The sequence below is a fragment of the Crocodylus porosus genome, unplaced genomic scaffold (genome assembly GCF_001723895.1).
Source record: "Crocodylus porosus isolate Cpor-Errol unplaced genomic scaffold, CroPor_comp1, whole genome shotgun sequence".
Taxonomy (NCBI): Eukaryota; Metazoa; Chordata; order Crocodylia; family Crocodylidae; genus Crocodylus; species Crocodylus porosus.
Genome location: NW_017728906.1, coordinates 44,251,392 through 44,266,400, shown reverse-complemented (window position 1 = coordinate 44,266,400; position 15,009 = coordinate 44,251,392). Strand labels below are relative to the sequence as shown.

General features: G+C 39.5%; 1 protein-coding gene across 4 annotated transcripts in view; it reads right to left on the bottom strand.

Moving 5' to 3' along the window:
- Positions 1-392: 392 nt before the first annotated feature.
- The window catches only part of AGPAT3 (1-acylglycerol-3-phosphate O-acyltransferase 3), a 140,726-nt gene continuing 126,109 nt past the window's right edge, over positions 393-15,009 (bottom strand). For 3 of the 4 annotated variants that reach the window (XM_019529024.1, XM_019529023.1, XM_019529022.1), the window contains exons 7-9: positions 11,344-11,419; positions 8,895-9,093; positions 7,349-8,220 (exon numbers count right to left, since the gene is read on the bottom strand). In XM_019529024.1, the coding sequence (XP_019384569.1) occupies positions 8,132-8,220; positions 8,895-9,093; positions 11,344-11,419 (364 nt within the window). In that variant the 3' untranslated portion in view covers positions 7,349-8,131. Of the gene's footprint in view, positions 1,112-7,348; positions 8,221-8,894; positions 9,094-11,343; positions 11,420-15,009 lie in introns of those variants that run through there. The other variant, XM_019529025.1, reaches the window with a different exon arrangement.

Below are 15,009 nucleotides of genomic sequence, written 5' to 3'. Positions count from 1 at the left end.
GTCACACTGGGTTATTTTTTTAGGTGCTTTTCGTTTTTGATGTAACGTTTTGTCCTCCGCAAACTTTTATTAGGAAGCTTTATAATTGGATTCGAGCTATCCTAATATCTGTTACTGACCCTTTTTTATTGGTCTCAAGAATGAAAAAATTATTTTCTGAGATAAGCCATTTTATTTCAATTTCAGATCAAAATCAGCCTTTAAAGCTGAATTGTGAAGTTGAAGAGATTTAACAGAAATGTCAAGGACAAGGAAAGATGGAGCAAACTATAAGAAACAAAAATGGGATTTTGCTTTTACACCATGACCAGTTGAAACCATCTTTTTTTTTCAGTAAGATTTTCCTATTGCAGCACTACAACTTCAGATGAAAAATGGAAGCCTCACCAATGTGCAATTAAAAAATTATTTTAATCTCCAAGGTCCACCCAGACAGACAGCTTGTAAACTTCCACCTACGGAGACATAACTTGTTCAGTTACACAGCTCTGCATTTACTTGAGAAGTTCCTTAACGAAATAATATTTCCCTCAGTTTCTTCCCCTCCTTCCCCCTCTGCCCCCGTCCCTCCATTTCCTTGTTTTGTTTTTCTTCTTGTTGTTTTCTTTTCTTACTTTTGAGTAGAGGGACAGGACAAAAACACTGCACACTGATGGCGTTTACGCTTTACTGTGAGTTGACTAATTAGCTGTGTACTAAAGTGTCACAATCTATACATACACCTGTATTAGGGTGTAGTAAATTAATTCCACTGTAGGATAGTATTGCCCGAGACAAGCACCATCTTACAGCAGAGTAGCCAAGTGCACTAAAATGCATATGTAGATGGTGACCGGGGTTGGCTGTGGTACAAGTGTGCTACAGTGTGGGGGCTTCCTGTTGGTTAGCCCCACATTGTAGCACCCTCATGCCCCAGCCACTCCCTCTGCATGTTGAGCTGGAGTAGAGCAGCCCCAGACTGGAAAGCTGACCCCCACATTAATGTGGTAGTTATACTTAGGGTCCCACATCCTGCAAGATGATCTGCACAGGGGAATCCCCACTGAAGACAACAGAGTCTGACAATGGTGGAGGAGTCTCATCTGCATGGATCAGCTCACAGGATCAGGGCCTAGAAGAAAAAGTGACAAATTACCAAACAAAGCAACTAAAAGGAAACATATTAAATATATGCATCTCTTTGTAGAGCTGGTTAGTCAGCCAAATAAAAAAAAACAAACCATGGGTCTTCCATTTAAATGTCAGATACCCTATACAGTAACAGACCTGAAAGCAAAATGTTACATGACTGTTCCCGCTTTTCAATAAGCACAAATGCAAACAAATGTTATATACAGAAAGTCACTTACAAGAGTTAAAATGAACTAAAACCATAAATGAGGTTCTAATAGATGATGCTTCCACACAGCCAAAGCTATTTTATTTTACAACAAGATGTGTCTTTTGCATTAATAATTTTCTGAAAGCTCAGTAAAAACAGCCATGAACTATTTAAGCAAATTTAAGAGAAAACTTACAATGTAATATTTGCATAGCACTGTAAATCTGTGCACTAGTTTGGGACAGTTTTTCAGAAATGATAGTAGGAGAGAGTGTTTTACTACTAGATTTTAACAGACTGAAGTGTAGCTTTTCTGAATCGCATAAAATTGAGCGTAGGAAATAACTGTAAAAAATGTACAAAAATATATACACATGCACAGTAAATTTGTACCCTGTATACAGTTTTATTACTCAGTTGTTTTGGCTAATAATGATGTCTGGTAGTTAACAAAAATAAATCACAGGTTTGTAACAATCAATTAGATTAATGATGGTTAGCTTCCTCAAAGAATGTTTTTTCATTAAAGCTACAGTACTTGCTGGTGATCTTTATGACTAACATGCCAGTTTACAGTACCTTACTGGCTTTCAAGCAAGTAGCATTCAGATGTCACAACTCACAGTTCTGAGACAGCAGAAGCAAGGAATATATTGGGTACAGTACTTGTGTGTGTGGGCATGTGCATGTGTGTGCGCGTGTGTAAAACAAATGAAAGCTGAGTAACAATTTCGTACTTCTAAAAATACAATTAAACAAAGACCCCCAAATTAGACATTAATTTAAAAAGAAGGTTCATAAATTAAGTTAAAATTACTCTCTCTTAAAAATATATCTTGACAGAAAATTTATAAGTGAAATGAGACTTAAATAAGATTGAAAAGTTGTAGTGTTCTCCTCCTCAAGGGACATTGACGACCTGAATTTAATTGATTTTTAAAATTCCAGTCTCTGACAGTCCTTGTTAAATCATATATCCTGATTTTTTAGCATATTCCCTTTAAAAAAAGGTAATATTTTTTTTTTTTTTTACTACCTCACCTTTTCTAAAGATCTTTTCAGCAAAGGACAATTGACTATACAAAGTGCTCTCCAAAGTCAAAGTTAAACTAAGAACTGTTTTGCTAACTTTCCCTCAGTAGTAGAGCTGAGGTATTACACGTAATTCATGTTTAAAAAGTTATACCTACAGGTGTGATTTTCAAAGTTGTGTTCCTTAAATTCAAAACCACAGGTCAGCAAAAACCAAGCTGCGACGTGCTGGTTTATGGTCAGCAATTCACTATCTTGCCAGGGGATTCCTTACGATACAAATGACCAGATTCCAAGAGATGCATCTTCTAATGGCTGGCAAACATTGCACAGGATCTGCCACTGTCAGGCTTTCGGAAATCCCAAAACATGGTGGCAGGCAGAAAAGTTATTCGACTCAGGTATGAAATGAACTGTTGCACAGAGTGTTGAGAAAGTCAGGTAAATGCCTGGTCAAGAAAATACGAACCTAGATTCCAAGACCAGCATCTAACTATGCTAAGGGGACAGACACTTTTTGGGAACAAATTTTGATCCCAGTCACATCAGTGTATCCAGTTTCTCTACTGATTGCAGTGGAATTATTGAACATTTATTCTGACACAACAATGATGAGAATTTGGTCCTTTACATGCTTACAAAACTAACTCTGTTTTCCAAACTTTCTGTCAGTTGTTCCAGTTTCCCAGATGAATAATTCTGTGATACCAGTCAGTGCCCTTCATTCTTCAGCTCCAACCCTTAACATGGCCCTTATGAGCTTCAAAGCCCAGCTTCATACAGCACCAGGGCTTAGAGCAGTCCAAGCTCCATCATTGCTAATAGAGAAATTAGCAAATGAATAGGAAGGGAGCATCTGTGGCACAATGAGGACAAAGTTACTATTAAGGTCAAGTAGATGAGCTTATACTAAAAGCCACAACCCAGAACTAGTAAAACATAAGCCACCGGTTCCCAACAGTTGCTAACTGGGTACATCTACATGCAACTCTTAATGCGATGAAATAAACTCAGAAGCAGTTTACATACGCACCTGGGACTGCAGCACGTTGAGCTGGGGCAGAGCAGCCTGGCAGCCCAGGGCTGCTCCTGCCTAGTTCAACATGCCTGCAGAGGGGCTGGCTGGAGCATAAGGGTGGTATAATGCAGGGCTAGCTGGCAGGCAGCCCTGCACTGTAGCACCCTCATGCCCCACCCAGCCCCAGTCACCATCTACATGTGCATTGCAGCGAAGTAAATAACTCCACCATGGAACAGTACTTGTTTCAGGCAGCACTATCTTATGGCAGAGTTAATTAGTTTGCTCTGGCCTAATAGCACCACTCGTGTAGAAGGCGAAGCTTTGCTGCGGGGCTAATTAGGCAACTCCACAGTAAGTATCTCATGTAGATGCACTCACTGTGTGTGCATCTAAACTGCAAAGGGAAATGCACTGCTACCAAGAGAAAGCCACAATTCAATCTGCATGTTTAAATTGGCCTATTTAGTTAAATTACAGTTATTTGGGACAAAACTATTTTGGATGTGTTTGACACACATCTGGCTAAGAGACAGCAAACAAAGCAGGTATTTTATTACCTGACTTCTTGGAACAACTCAAAGCATTCTGACCAATTTGAACTCAGCATAAAAAACACCATTTGTTAAGCAAAAGTGCCTAAAGTCAAAACAGAAAGCTTTTTGGATACTCCCCACCAGAGACTGCCCCCTCAACTACAAGAAATCCACCCTATTGGTCTGTTGGTTAATGACACCCACACCAAGTAATAACAAACTAATGCCCTCATATTAGTCTAGTTCATGTCAGAAGGATCAGGTACTAAATAATGATAGACTTATGTGAACAGACTTCTTAAATGACATGCTTTCCTGCAACAGGCCTGTGCTCTGTATCAGTGATGTTGAGTTATCAACATACTTAAGACTCAAACACACCTATTTCATACTTATCGAACTTGCTAAACAATCCTGAGGGACAGAAAGACACAAATTCACAGCTACATATAGTAACTTTTTACAAGAACATGTGCTGAAATGCAACAGGTATTTTGGAAAGTCCCTGAATTTGACAGGAGGCATCAGAATAGAGCTGTTGACTTAGAGTGCACACAAGCAAACTTGTATAAGTTGGGAGATGGAGACAAGATGACCAACAAAAATGAATATAACTGAATGTCAGGGTGCAGCTGTTCACTTTCTCCATGAATGCTACACAACTAAGAAAAGGGATATAAGCCCATTCATTGACCACAATTAAGTTTAGAGCCCTTCAAGGTAGTTTAGAGCAGAACAAAGACATTGCCTATGCTCTTTGTGCCTGAGAGAAACACTTGACTCGGTGGGACACAAAGCCAGTTGCAAGAGCACAGTCTATTGACCACAGTTGGCCCATGGTCAGCAAGAGAGAATCTTGAGAAGGCTGCCAAGAGGGTCAGCATCATGCCATCCCTTAACTGCACTTGAGAACGTGAGAGGACGTGACTTCTCCTTGCATGCCCAATGATAGGAGACTGTCATAGCCCAGCATCTGAGATCTGTCCACATTTTGTTGAACTATGTGTCTTTTGAATCATGACTGAGCTCCAAAAAAGTCAGCATAGAAAAAGCTCCACTGAGCCTTCATGTTAATAACTGGAGAATTTGAAATTTAGTCAAAAAGTACAAACAACAATTAGAGCTTTAAATAATGAATGGGGTAGGAGGGAAAGACTTCCAGATTCCTAAATGTAATTACAGTGTGGACCTCATGGGTGCAAATCAAAGACAAAAAAATTTCATGATATATTTTTGTTTATTATTGCTCTCAGAGGGCTTGGTAGTCAAATATACAAGCTATATTCTATTAAACCAGAAGAGTGTAAGATATAAAATCTATGCTCACTTTTCCAATTCAAGCCACCTGCTACTCTTCATTAGACACATTTACTGCAGCTATTTCCAATCATGTTAATTTATACACATTCTGTATATTTAGATATAGATATATAAAAAACTTACTTGAAGAAATGAAGAAAGTTCAATGAAAGTTTAGGTTTTTTGCGTGATTTTGTGTCCTGCTCTGTGCACTGTTGTACATTTCAGTTTTCCAAATTGTTACCGATATGTCTGCTTAGAAGACCCAACATTTTGTAAACAATATAATATTTTTATTATACTTTCAAAACAAAAGCATGGCCAATATGTTATGCTAATAAAAAAGGAAACACATGAAACATGCCTATTTTCCCCTTGATGTACATGCACTAATCCCACTGGATCTAACTTGGAATTATATGCACTAAGAGGAGACAAGTCCCCCAGTACAGAGAAGGGAATTTTAACGTTTCCTCCTTTAGACTGCATCTCCCACCTTGGCCCCCACCTCCCCCTCAAAAAATTATTAAGAAAGGGAATTACGTTAGGTTCTGCTCATGGGTACCTGAAAAACATAGCCAGTGGTCTTTCTGCTTTGCAAGCCCTACTTTGCTCATTACCAAGCAACTGCAATTTAAATATGCTCAGTAGCATCTTCAGAAAGCAAGTGTACAGCATCTGTAAAATCTTCCTAACAAGCAAAAGTTACAGCTGTTACCCAATTACCTAAAATAATAATAGCAAGTCACCCTGTTTTGGTCCTCTGGTCAGAAAACATCAAATAAAACCAGAGACTTCTGTTTATCAGCATTCAGTGTTCTAATTTTGTTTAAAAAGTGAGTGCACAAAGTGCCCAATACAAAAGAAAACCCCATCCTCCATCCCCAAATCACAGCTGGTTTCTGCCTCTTTGAAGCACATGTTCACTTCACTTTCCTTGCCACTAATAAGAGTTGTGCACCATTACTCCAGAGCAGACTTATTTGCTTTGGAAGCATGACATACTAACGCAAGCACTGCCAGTGCAGTGCTGAACTCAGTTGGATAAAAGACCCTGCAAAAATCATCTCATTAAGAGACCCCCAAATGGACAGTCAGGTGCATGACAGGAGTGATAACTGATCCCCACCCCCAACAAATAAACGACTTCTCTAAGCTAGGAAATCACTTGTGTAAAGCTTGAAGCTAAAAAAAAAAATCCTTGTAGGCAAATCCCTGTGGGAGAAGAGATTCAGCTGTTAGAAAATGTGAAAGGGGTAAAATAGCACCTGTCTTTTACCCTTGGCTACTGAGCAAAGGAAAAAAACCCAGCACTTTAATGAGATCCAGTCTTTACAAAAGTAAGAGAAACTTTCTAACAGAGCTTGGGGTATGAGAAGAGCAAATGTCCCACTCACAGACCTTCAGGACCATCTTCTGCCCTCATTTATACCTGGACGGGACTCCCGCTGACTTTACTGGAGTTCAGCCAAGGGCAGAACTTGACCTTCAGACTTGAAAATATATGCAAAGGTTTCCACATATTTATGAATGGCCACAAGGTTGCTCGCACAGCAGCAGCCTACAAGACCCCAGGATGTGCATTTGGACAAAGGTAAGTAACAGCCAAAGTTCTGATCTTTAGGTGTCAGCAGTAAGTGATCATAATTGGAGATATTAAAAATTCCTGAAGATACCCAAAACTCACTCTAGTGGTTTTCAGTTCTAACAGCATAGCTCACCCAACAAATACTTCACAGTGTTTCCTAACAAAGTCAGCTAAGAAACACAACACAGACCACCATACAGTTAGCACATATAAGGTGAAATCCTGGCCCTGCTAAAAAAAATGGCAGAAACTGCCATTAAATTCAGAGTGGCTGGGATTTGAATCCTGATTGCTGCAGACCCTTCCTTTTCAAGTTGTTAGAAAAAGAAAGGAAAGACCTTTTCAAGGTTGCTCCACAGTTTATGCTGGTTATCTCCTGCAACAGTCTCCTGAGAAAAAACAGTGAAATAGGAATTCAGTGGTGATAAAACACAAACAGAAATAAGGAGGACCTTAGGACAACTAAGTTAATAGCTTTCTTAGCACAGGTCCAAATCGCAGGGTAACAATTCACTTGAAAACAAAAAGCAAACAAACAGAAAACCAAAACAAGATCTGAGGCAAAAACATACGCAAAGTGTGAAACAGGGCAAACCATGCTCAAGAACACAAGTAGTATGTTGGGTATTATGGAGTTTTGTGCAACAGGTAGTGTGATGCTGGGGGAAAATTTAAATTGTATTAATACTAGTTAATTTGATCTACAGTGTGTGCTTATCAATAAAGTACAGTTCTCATCAAAATTCCATTATCCATTTTCGTGTGGTACAGACATTAAAAGATGTTGCCTGAAAATAAAAAGCACCTTCAGTAAAACATATACAAATGGGATTTTTGTCTGTAGCCATAAAGAAATGGCTTTTCCAGTGGCTTTCACCTAAGAAAGAGCCATCAATTAATTTACAATGGGTTGTCTTTTCTGGATTATCCTCACCATTAAAAAAGAAGAGATGTTGGAAAAAAATAACTACTAAATTGGCTATAGCAAGAGGAAACGTTCAACGGCTCCTGTTGCCAAGTGAGTGAGATAGATCATCTGAAGAAGCATGTGGTAGCATCCAATATGCACCCCCAAACACAGACAAAGCAAGGTTATCATTTTTTTAGCCCAGATTTTCTGTCAAAGTTTGAATACAATGCTCCTTAAACAGGCAGAAAAGTTGATGTTTTCTCTTCTCTTGATTCTTCCATTTTTTTTCACTCTTGGCTCAAGTTTTATTCATTAATATTAGTCACCACTTATTAAGGAAAAAAAAGATAGTTTCTAAGTGTTTTTTTTTTAATGAAGTTAATTTGATACCACAGTCTGGCTATATGTGCTGAGCTGCAGCTGTCAGTTATTCCTTTTTCTTGAATTCTTGGTTGCCATAACTGGAGCCTTTTTCTATTTCAGTTACTCCTATCAGTCTACGAACTCCAAAGGAAGCTTTAAAACATAATAAAAGAAACAGGAGGTGTATTACAGCCGATTTAACAATGACAAAATTTACACACACGTGCACACAGAACAGATTAGGTCGCATGCAGGACTTTCAGATATTGAGGACAACAAATTCAGAAGTCAGTGGTGTCTACTAACAATATGTAGCTTTGCTCCATGCCTGCAGCATCCCCTTACTGAAACTGTGAACCAATTACGTGGGCTAAAGATCATTAAAACCACAGGCCAGACCAGATTTAAAAAATTAAAATGTAATCAACACTTATTTGTTAGAAAAAACTGTCCTGTCAGCCTCAAAGTTGAGGTAATCAATTAACCACAGAAAATACATGGTCAGGACTAGCAACAGCAATGGAAACTGTGGCACTGTTCTGACAATGTGTAACTGCCCTCATAAAGGGGCAATTGTGTGAATATTAGTACATTATAAATATAAAGAGTACTTCAAAAATAAAGAGACAAAATTGCCTGGATTTATGTTGCGTGTACAATGCTATGTACAAAAAAAGAAAAACAAATCAACCTGGGAATGGGCTCTGAATATCAACCCAGAACACATTTCTGTAAATCCCATGGATAATAATTTCACTCAGAATATATTTAGCTAATGACCTGCATTATGTCTTATCGTGTTTTGGGATCCTCTCAACATCCATTACCTGCTCCAACAAATCCCAAGAATGCGAGGATAAGAAGGGGTGATCCACTTGCAAAAATTCCAAAAGCAAATGTGAAGAGAGGAGAGAGGAGGACCGTAGCCCAGAAGAGAAAGTTTAGAAGTGTCCATGGTCTTCTAGGAGGTTTAAACTGTTGGCCAGGAAAAATGCCTTCTTGATTATACATCTCTTGTAAAGCATCCTGGAAGGAAAATTTAAAAAAAAATTATTCAAGAAACAAATGCAGCAAAAAACAAAAACCCAGCACCATGAGCTTCTTGTGCCATATACCTAGCTGCTTGCTGTCATTTTCTTCATAATTCAGGGAAGACCTAACCCCAAAAATCTTCTCAGAACTAATTCCCACCTGTATATTTGTGGCTGCTCCCTTCCTGTGAAAATAATCATACAGAGACCCAAATAATCTAATCAGAATTGCAGAAGTGCTCCATGTAGAGCCTGTGGAAGACCAAGAACAAGCAAACCACCAGGGTTGAAAAGTTCCTATAAAATGAAGACATTGAGGCTCATTTTGCACTCAAAAGCTTAAACACTGAAGCCACAGCCATGGCAACAAAAAGCCCAGGATGAGTTCTTGGAAAAGTGTAGTACTGAGAACCATCAACTAAATTATATTTTACCTTTAAAACAAGGATTGATAAGCTGCACAGGAGTATCAAAAATGGTTATTTAACTAGCTGTTGTTTTTGCTGTTGTTTCTAAGAAACAACAAGATCAAGGCATTCCCTCTAAGTAATAACCCTTTTGGGGGAACATACTTTTTGTTCAAAATGAACACTTTAGTGATTCCAGTTACAGCAGATTCTTGTCACCCAGTGAGGTCAATTTGTGCAAAGAGCCTCAAACAATGTTTGACTGTTTGACTCTAGAGCTGAATGGAACTACAGCCAACATAAGCAAGAAATATCACATCCTCTACTACAACTACAGCATTTCAAAGAACAGAGCCAAGTGAAATAGCATGCTGTAGGCTGTGGCTGCTTAATTTTATAATACACCAAGAAGAGAAGCACAGACAAGAAAGCAAAACTAAAAATGCGCATCAACATCCATTTACCAAACCAGGCCATTTCATGAGGGATGATCACATACAAGTGTGTCCTCATATCAGCTGACTTTTCAATATGACACATTTACCACAGAGGTCAGGAGGAAGGGCAAGACTACTCGTACTGTTTGCAAACAACCTCACCCTCCCAAAATTTATTTTAGATCCTAAATACTCAAAACACATACATTTAAAAGAACAAAATGAACCATGGAAGGAGACCTCCAAGAACCTTATGAACAATCTGGTGTCTACCTACAGATTAAGTGTACCTTTGGAAATGTTGCAGTACAGGTCACACCAAAGCAGAAGAAAGCTAGGAGTGCCAGGGTTTCTGTACTCCTCTACGTTCCACAACACAAGCAGCACAAAAATCAAGATATGTATTTCAAAACAGAGGAACTTAAGTATGCCAGTCCAATCTGTATAAAGGCTGGGCAATTCTACATATAGTTCTCTCCCCCTCTCTGCAGCTATTAAATCTGCAGACAAGTAATTTACCAGCTAGGAAAAAAAGTTGAGAAAAAAAACTTATGAGCATATAGTCTATACACTACTTCTATGCTCCGACAGCAAATCAAAGGAACTACGTATATCTTATCCAATGTGGCAACAGAGCTCTGAGAGGGAGGCAAGTGATGAAAGGCAATGTAGTGATGATTCTCAACCAGGGTGTTGTGGCACCCTGGGGTGCTGCCAGAACCTCTAAGGGTGTCAGGAGGTAGGAAGAAATAAGTAAGGTAGCAGATAAGCACAGGCTCAGGCTTGTTCCTGCCCCACTCCCACTGCCCAGCCCCTCTGTAAAGAGGTAAGCACTAAAATATATAAATTAGTTTTTGAAACAGGGTGCCACTCAATTCACAGAAGTTATAGAGGGGGTCTCAAGCCCAAAAAAGACTGAGAACCCCTGCAATATAAGATAGGAGACCAAAGAGCTGCAAAACAGTTGTGCTCCCCAGCCTCACTCCAGAAGGATTGGTTATTTCTAATCTAGAATTATCCTGCATCTGTATTTGTGAATGGGACCCAGCAGCTGAAGCACAAAACAAAAAGAGAGCAGATTAAGCATCTTCTTCCCCCTAAGGGGTGCAGGGGAGGGGGAAAGGATGACTCCGTATGTCTTTGCAGAATCCCATAGCACTTCCTTTCACTTGAAACCTGCAAAGTAGATACTATTCTGAGGTCAAGGAGGAAGAAATGAGGCTCTTTTTAGAGCCTACCAGCAGTGTTCCTGACATCAGGATGAGGGGTAGCTGCCAAGTTATACACAGTATTCTCATTTCCGCTTTCCTTCTGGGGGTCAAGTGTGCACCACTCAGCTTTGCCATACAGCTCTTAAAACACTACTTCGCAAAAGTTCTGAAAGAAAGAAAATCCATTTACCTTTTCTTGATAAAGTTTATGAAGCCAGTTTGCAGCTGCCTTTTCATCTTGAGGGATATCTTCAAGAGGAAATCTCCTGGTTTATTAAAGAGATTTAAAAAAAGGAGTCTTAAAAGAAAACCTAGGTATCTATCTTAGTGTACAGCTGTTCAGGCGAAATGTTGCCATTCAATACACAGCACAAACTGAAATTGGAGTTTGTCTTAATACAGATAAGAACTGCATGTTAAAATTTCAGTCTCTGCCTTAAAATTCATGTCCCTAAAAAGAAAGAAAGCACTTGTACATTTTGCTATCAATTTCAGGTCACCTCAGTGAAACAAATATTATACACACTTACCCTTCCCATAGTTGAATCCCAGTAAAATCTAGGGCTGGTTGCAGACGTGAAAACAAATAAACTGTGCTTTACCACAAAAAGCAGCATGTAACTTGAACCCAGTTCCACTGTGTCTGTATAGATTGGGTGCTTCAGCATGGCTTTTTGATGCTTTTATCTAATAGCTGATTCAAACAGGTATTAGGTAAAAGGACCAAAAAAGCCCCGCTAAAGTGCCAGATCTATACAGACTTTGGGCGAGCTGGGTCCAACTAATGTGCTGCCTCTTCTAGGCGTGCACTGGGCTCGATGCAGGAACATGTTGAGTTTTAAATTAAGTGCCATTTTTGTTGCTTTTTTTTTTTTTTTTTAACATAAACTGACACCAGATTTTCAGGTTTAATTTTAGGAAAAAACACCTTTCCCTTCCTGAATATAAGTCAGCAGATACAAATCTAGACCACAAACCATGACTGTCCTTACAAAAGCCTACACGAGGCTCAAATACCAAATAAAAGATCCAAAGAGTTAAATGCACTAAAATACCAAGATAAAACCTGCACAGAAAAGAGCAGGTTTTTACTGCACACACAAAGTTACCTGAAGTACATGACTCAAGACTGTTGGGGCCTGGTTATAGCTCAGCCCTGCATATAAGTGTGACTTCTATGGTTCTTTTGGAAGTAAAAAGGTTGGAAAGCAGAACAGCATAATATTAATGAACTGAAATGAAAAACGATCTTCTTTTAGCTTAAAACAATTCAAAAAATGTTACCAGCTCTACAAAACATTTCTTCTCTTTATCCCTCCTCTTTGGCTTCTGGCAAAAATACAAATTTCCTTCCACTCTTCTGCCCTCCCAATCATTCTGCTTTGTATCAGTCACCAGGCCCAAAATATACCCCATTCTAGCACCATGCTGCTTGGTTTACAATGTATACACATGCTCTGGGACTATTTGCTATTGATTTGCAGGCCAAAAAAAAACTGAACTGCACCAACTTTGGTAGGCTTACAGCAAGCTATCAAATTCTGGGTACAAGACGGGATTAGCTCATTAAATATTTCTGAACGGTACCCTCAGCCCAACCTGAAATATTTTAGGGTTCTCATTCAAGGAGTGAACAGCCAGCCCTAGTCTTGTAAACCACACAATTCAGCCTATTAGCAGCTTTCACCATTCCTTTAAGCTCTAAATTGAACTTCATTACATTCTTTAAAACAAATGATGCCTCTTTAACACTACCCTGCAGGTCTGTAGAACCAAGCAGAGGCCACAGTTACCCCCTCGCTTTACCCCAGATAAATATTTCATGGGTAGCAGGATACTATCTGACAATCTACACAACAGGGCAAGAAGAGTTAAGAACCCCCCTTTTTTTGAAACACTCTAGACCAGTGGGAGCTAACCTTTTTGGCAGGCATGCCACACTCTCCCCGAGTGTCACACCAAATCCCTTTCCCTGCCCAAACTGCTGCGCTGCTCACTGCTCCTTGCCTGCTCTGCTCTCTGCTTCCTGCCCTATCTGCTGCTGTCCGGCCTGGCCCCTCCTTGATCTGCTGCATGCCACTCACAGAGGTTGCCCACCCCTGCTCTAGACCACAAGATCAGCTGAGACATCACCTGGCCCCTAATGTTCTATAAGAAAGTCAAACTGAATAATACATTTGGGTCAAATTAACTAAGGCCTATGCCTTTGCTGAAGCAGGAGTAAGGAAACTGAACAGGGCATTCTGAGAAGGATCACTGCTTTGGGAGTGAATCAACTGGTACTGGTCAGACACCAAGTTCTGCAAATGGATGCTTTGCAAGGCCCAGTTGGCAAAATTAAAACTATGGATGACTGAATCCTGGCAATTTATGTAGCATCTTTTGGAGGGATAAAAGTTATAGTAGTCTGTGCCCCTTTGGGTGAGCAGAAAAGGCACTGATGAAGGAAGAAGATGGTTTGTCCATGACCAGGTCAGCTATTTATACATGCATCAAATGTAAAAAAACAAAAAAAAGGAGGAAAAAAAAAGGTGTTTTCCCTGAATGCCACAAATCATACATGAGCAGCCTTCCTAAATCAATCACTAAATACTGTTTAGTTTTCTATCCTGAGTGGGGTTGGGGAGGGAAAGGAGAGATTGCACAGTTAAAAACTTAACTTTTGTTGGAAAAAATTCTTTCACAAAACCACCATTGTTCTGAAATCATCACTACATGGTGTCCCAAAAAGAACACCTTGGTAATTTCTATGGATCCAATTCCATGGACTCAGTTACAAACAAATGACCTGCCAAGTTTGCAAATAGGTGCGTCACACCTATGTAGATGGAACAGCACACTGTACTAAAAGCATGAGTGCATCTGTCTTGTTTTCATTTACCTAAGCCACGTCTGTTGGCACATCACTCTTTTAGTTACTGGATGGAAGCATGTAGCCTATGACCAGATTCATATCAACTAAACTCTACCCATCAGTGTTTACCAAACTAAGTGTGACAAATGTGAAGAATGACATTTTCAAATTGTCTAGTTATAAGAATAGGATCTGAAAAATCTTCTGAACTTGTTCCTGAATGTAGCTATGCTCCTATCCATCCTCAACTCTGGGCTCTGAACAGATGTACAGAAAATTCAGAGAAAAGAGTAAATTTTTGTGCGAGTTACCGAAGTACCTGGGAATAGGACTGGAATGAAAGATCCTCCACAGCTATGGCTTTAAGCATTTGACCCACCTCTTGGATAACAACTCTATAGTTAGCAAAACTGCTGTAGCTAAATCAGTGTTGAAGGTACCCAGAGTTTCCCATGAAGTCGTCTCCATCAGTATTAGATATAACACAGCTATTTTTAGCAAAAAGAAAAAATAAGCTATGCCAATGATTTGCTGGTTACAAAAGACTCAAGGGATGTTTAAAAAGGGGAAAAAAAGGGTGCTTCAGGTTTTGCAGTAGCAGGATGTCCATCAGAGCATTTCCTAAAGTAGAAGCAGCATTACCTGGGAAGCCCAGAGAGCTGGCTGTGGGGGGGCAAATGGACAACATGGACAGACCTTTCAGTCACTCTCCCAAGTCTTAGCTTTTTTTCCTTTTCTTTTTCTTTCATAAAAAAATCCAGTTACAGTTCCGGGTTAGGAAGTTGGAAGGCAATAGCTGAGAGACCCCTTCTGAGTTAGCAGAAGGCCTGAAAAAATAAGTGAAGTATGAACTGCCTCTTATCATTTCAGCAGCTGCTAACTGAAAAGCTAATGATTATGTTATACAAATGTCACTGCTTTATTGCTAACAAAAACAGGTGAGAGGGGAAACAAGCAATATTTTCTTACATAAAATATGGCCCAGAATGTAATATTCCCCTT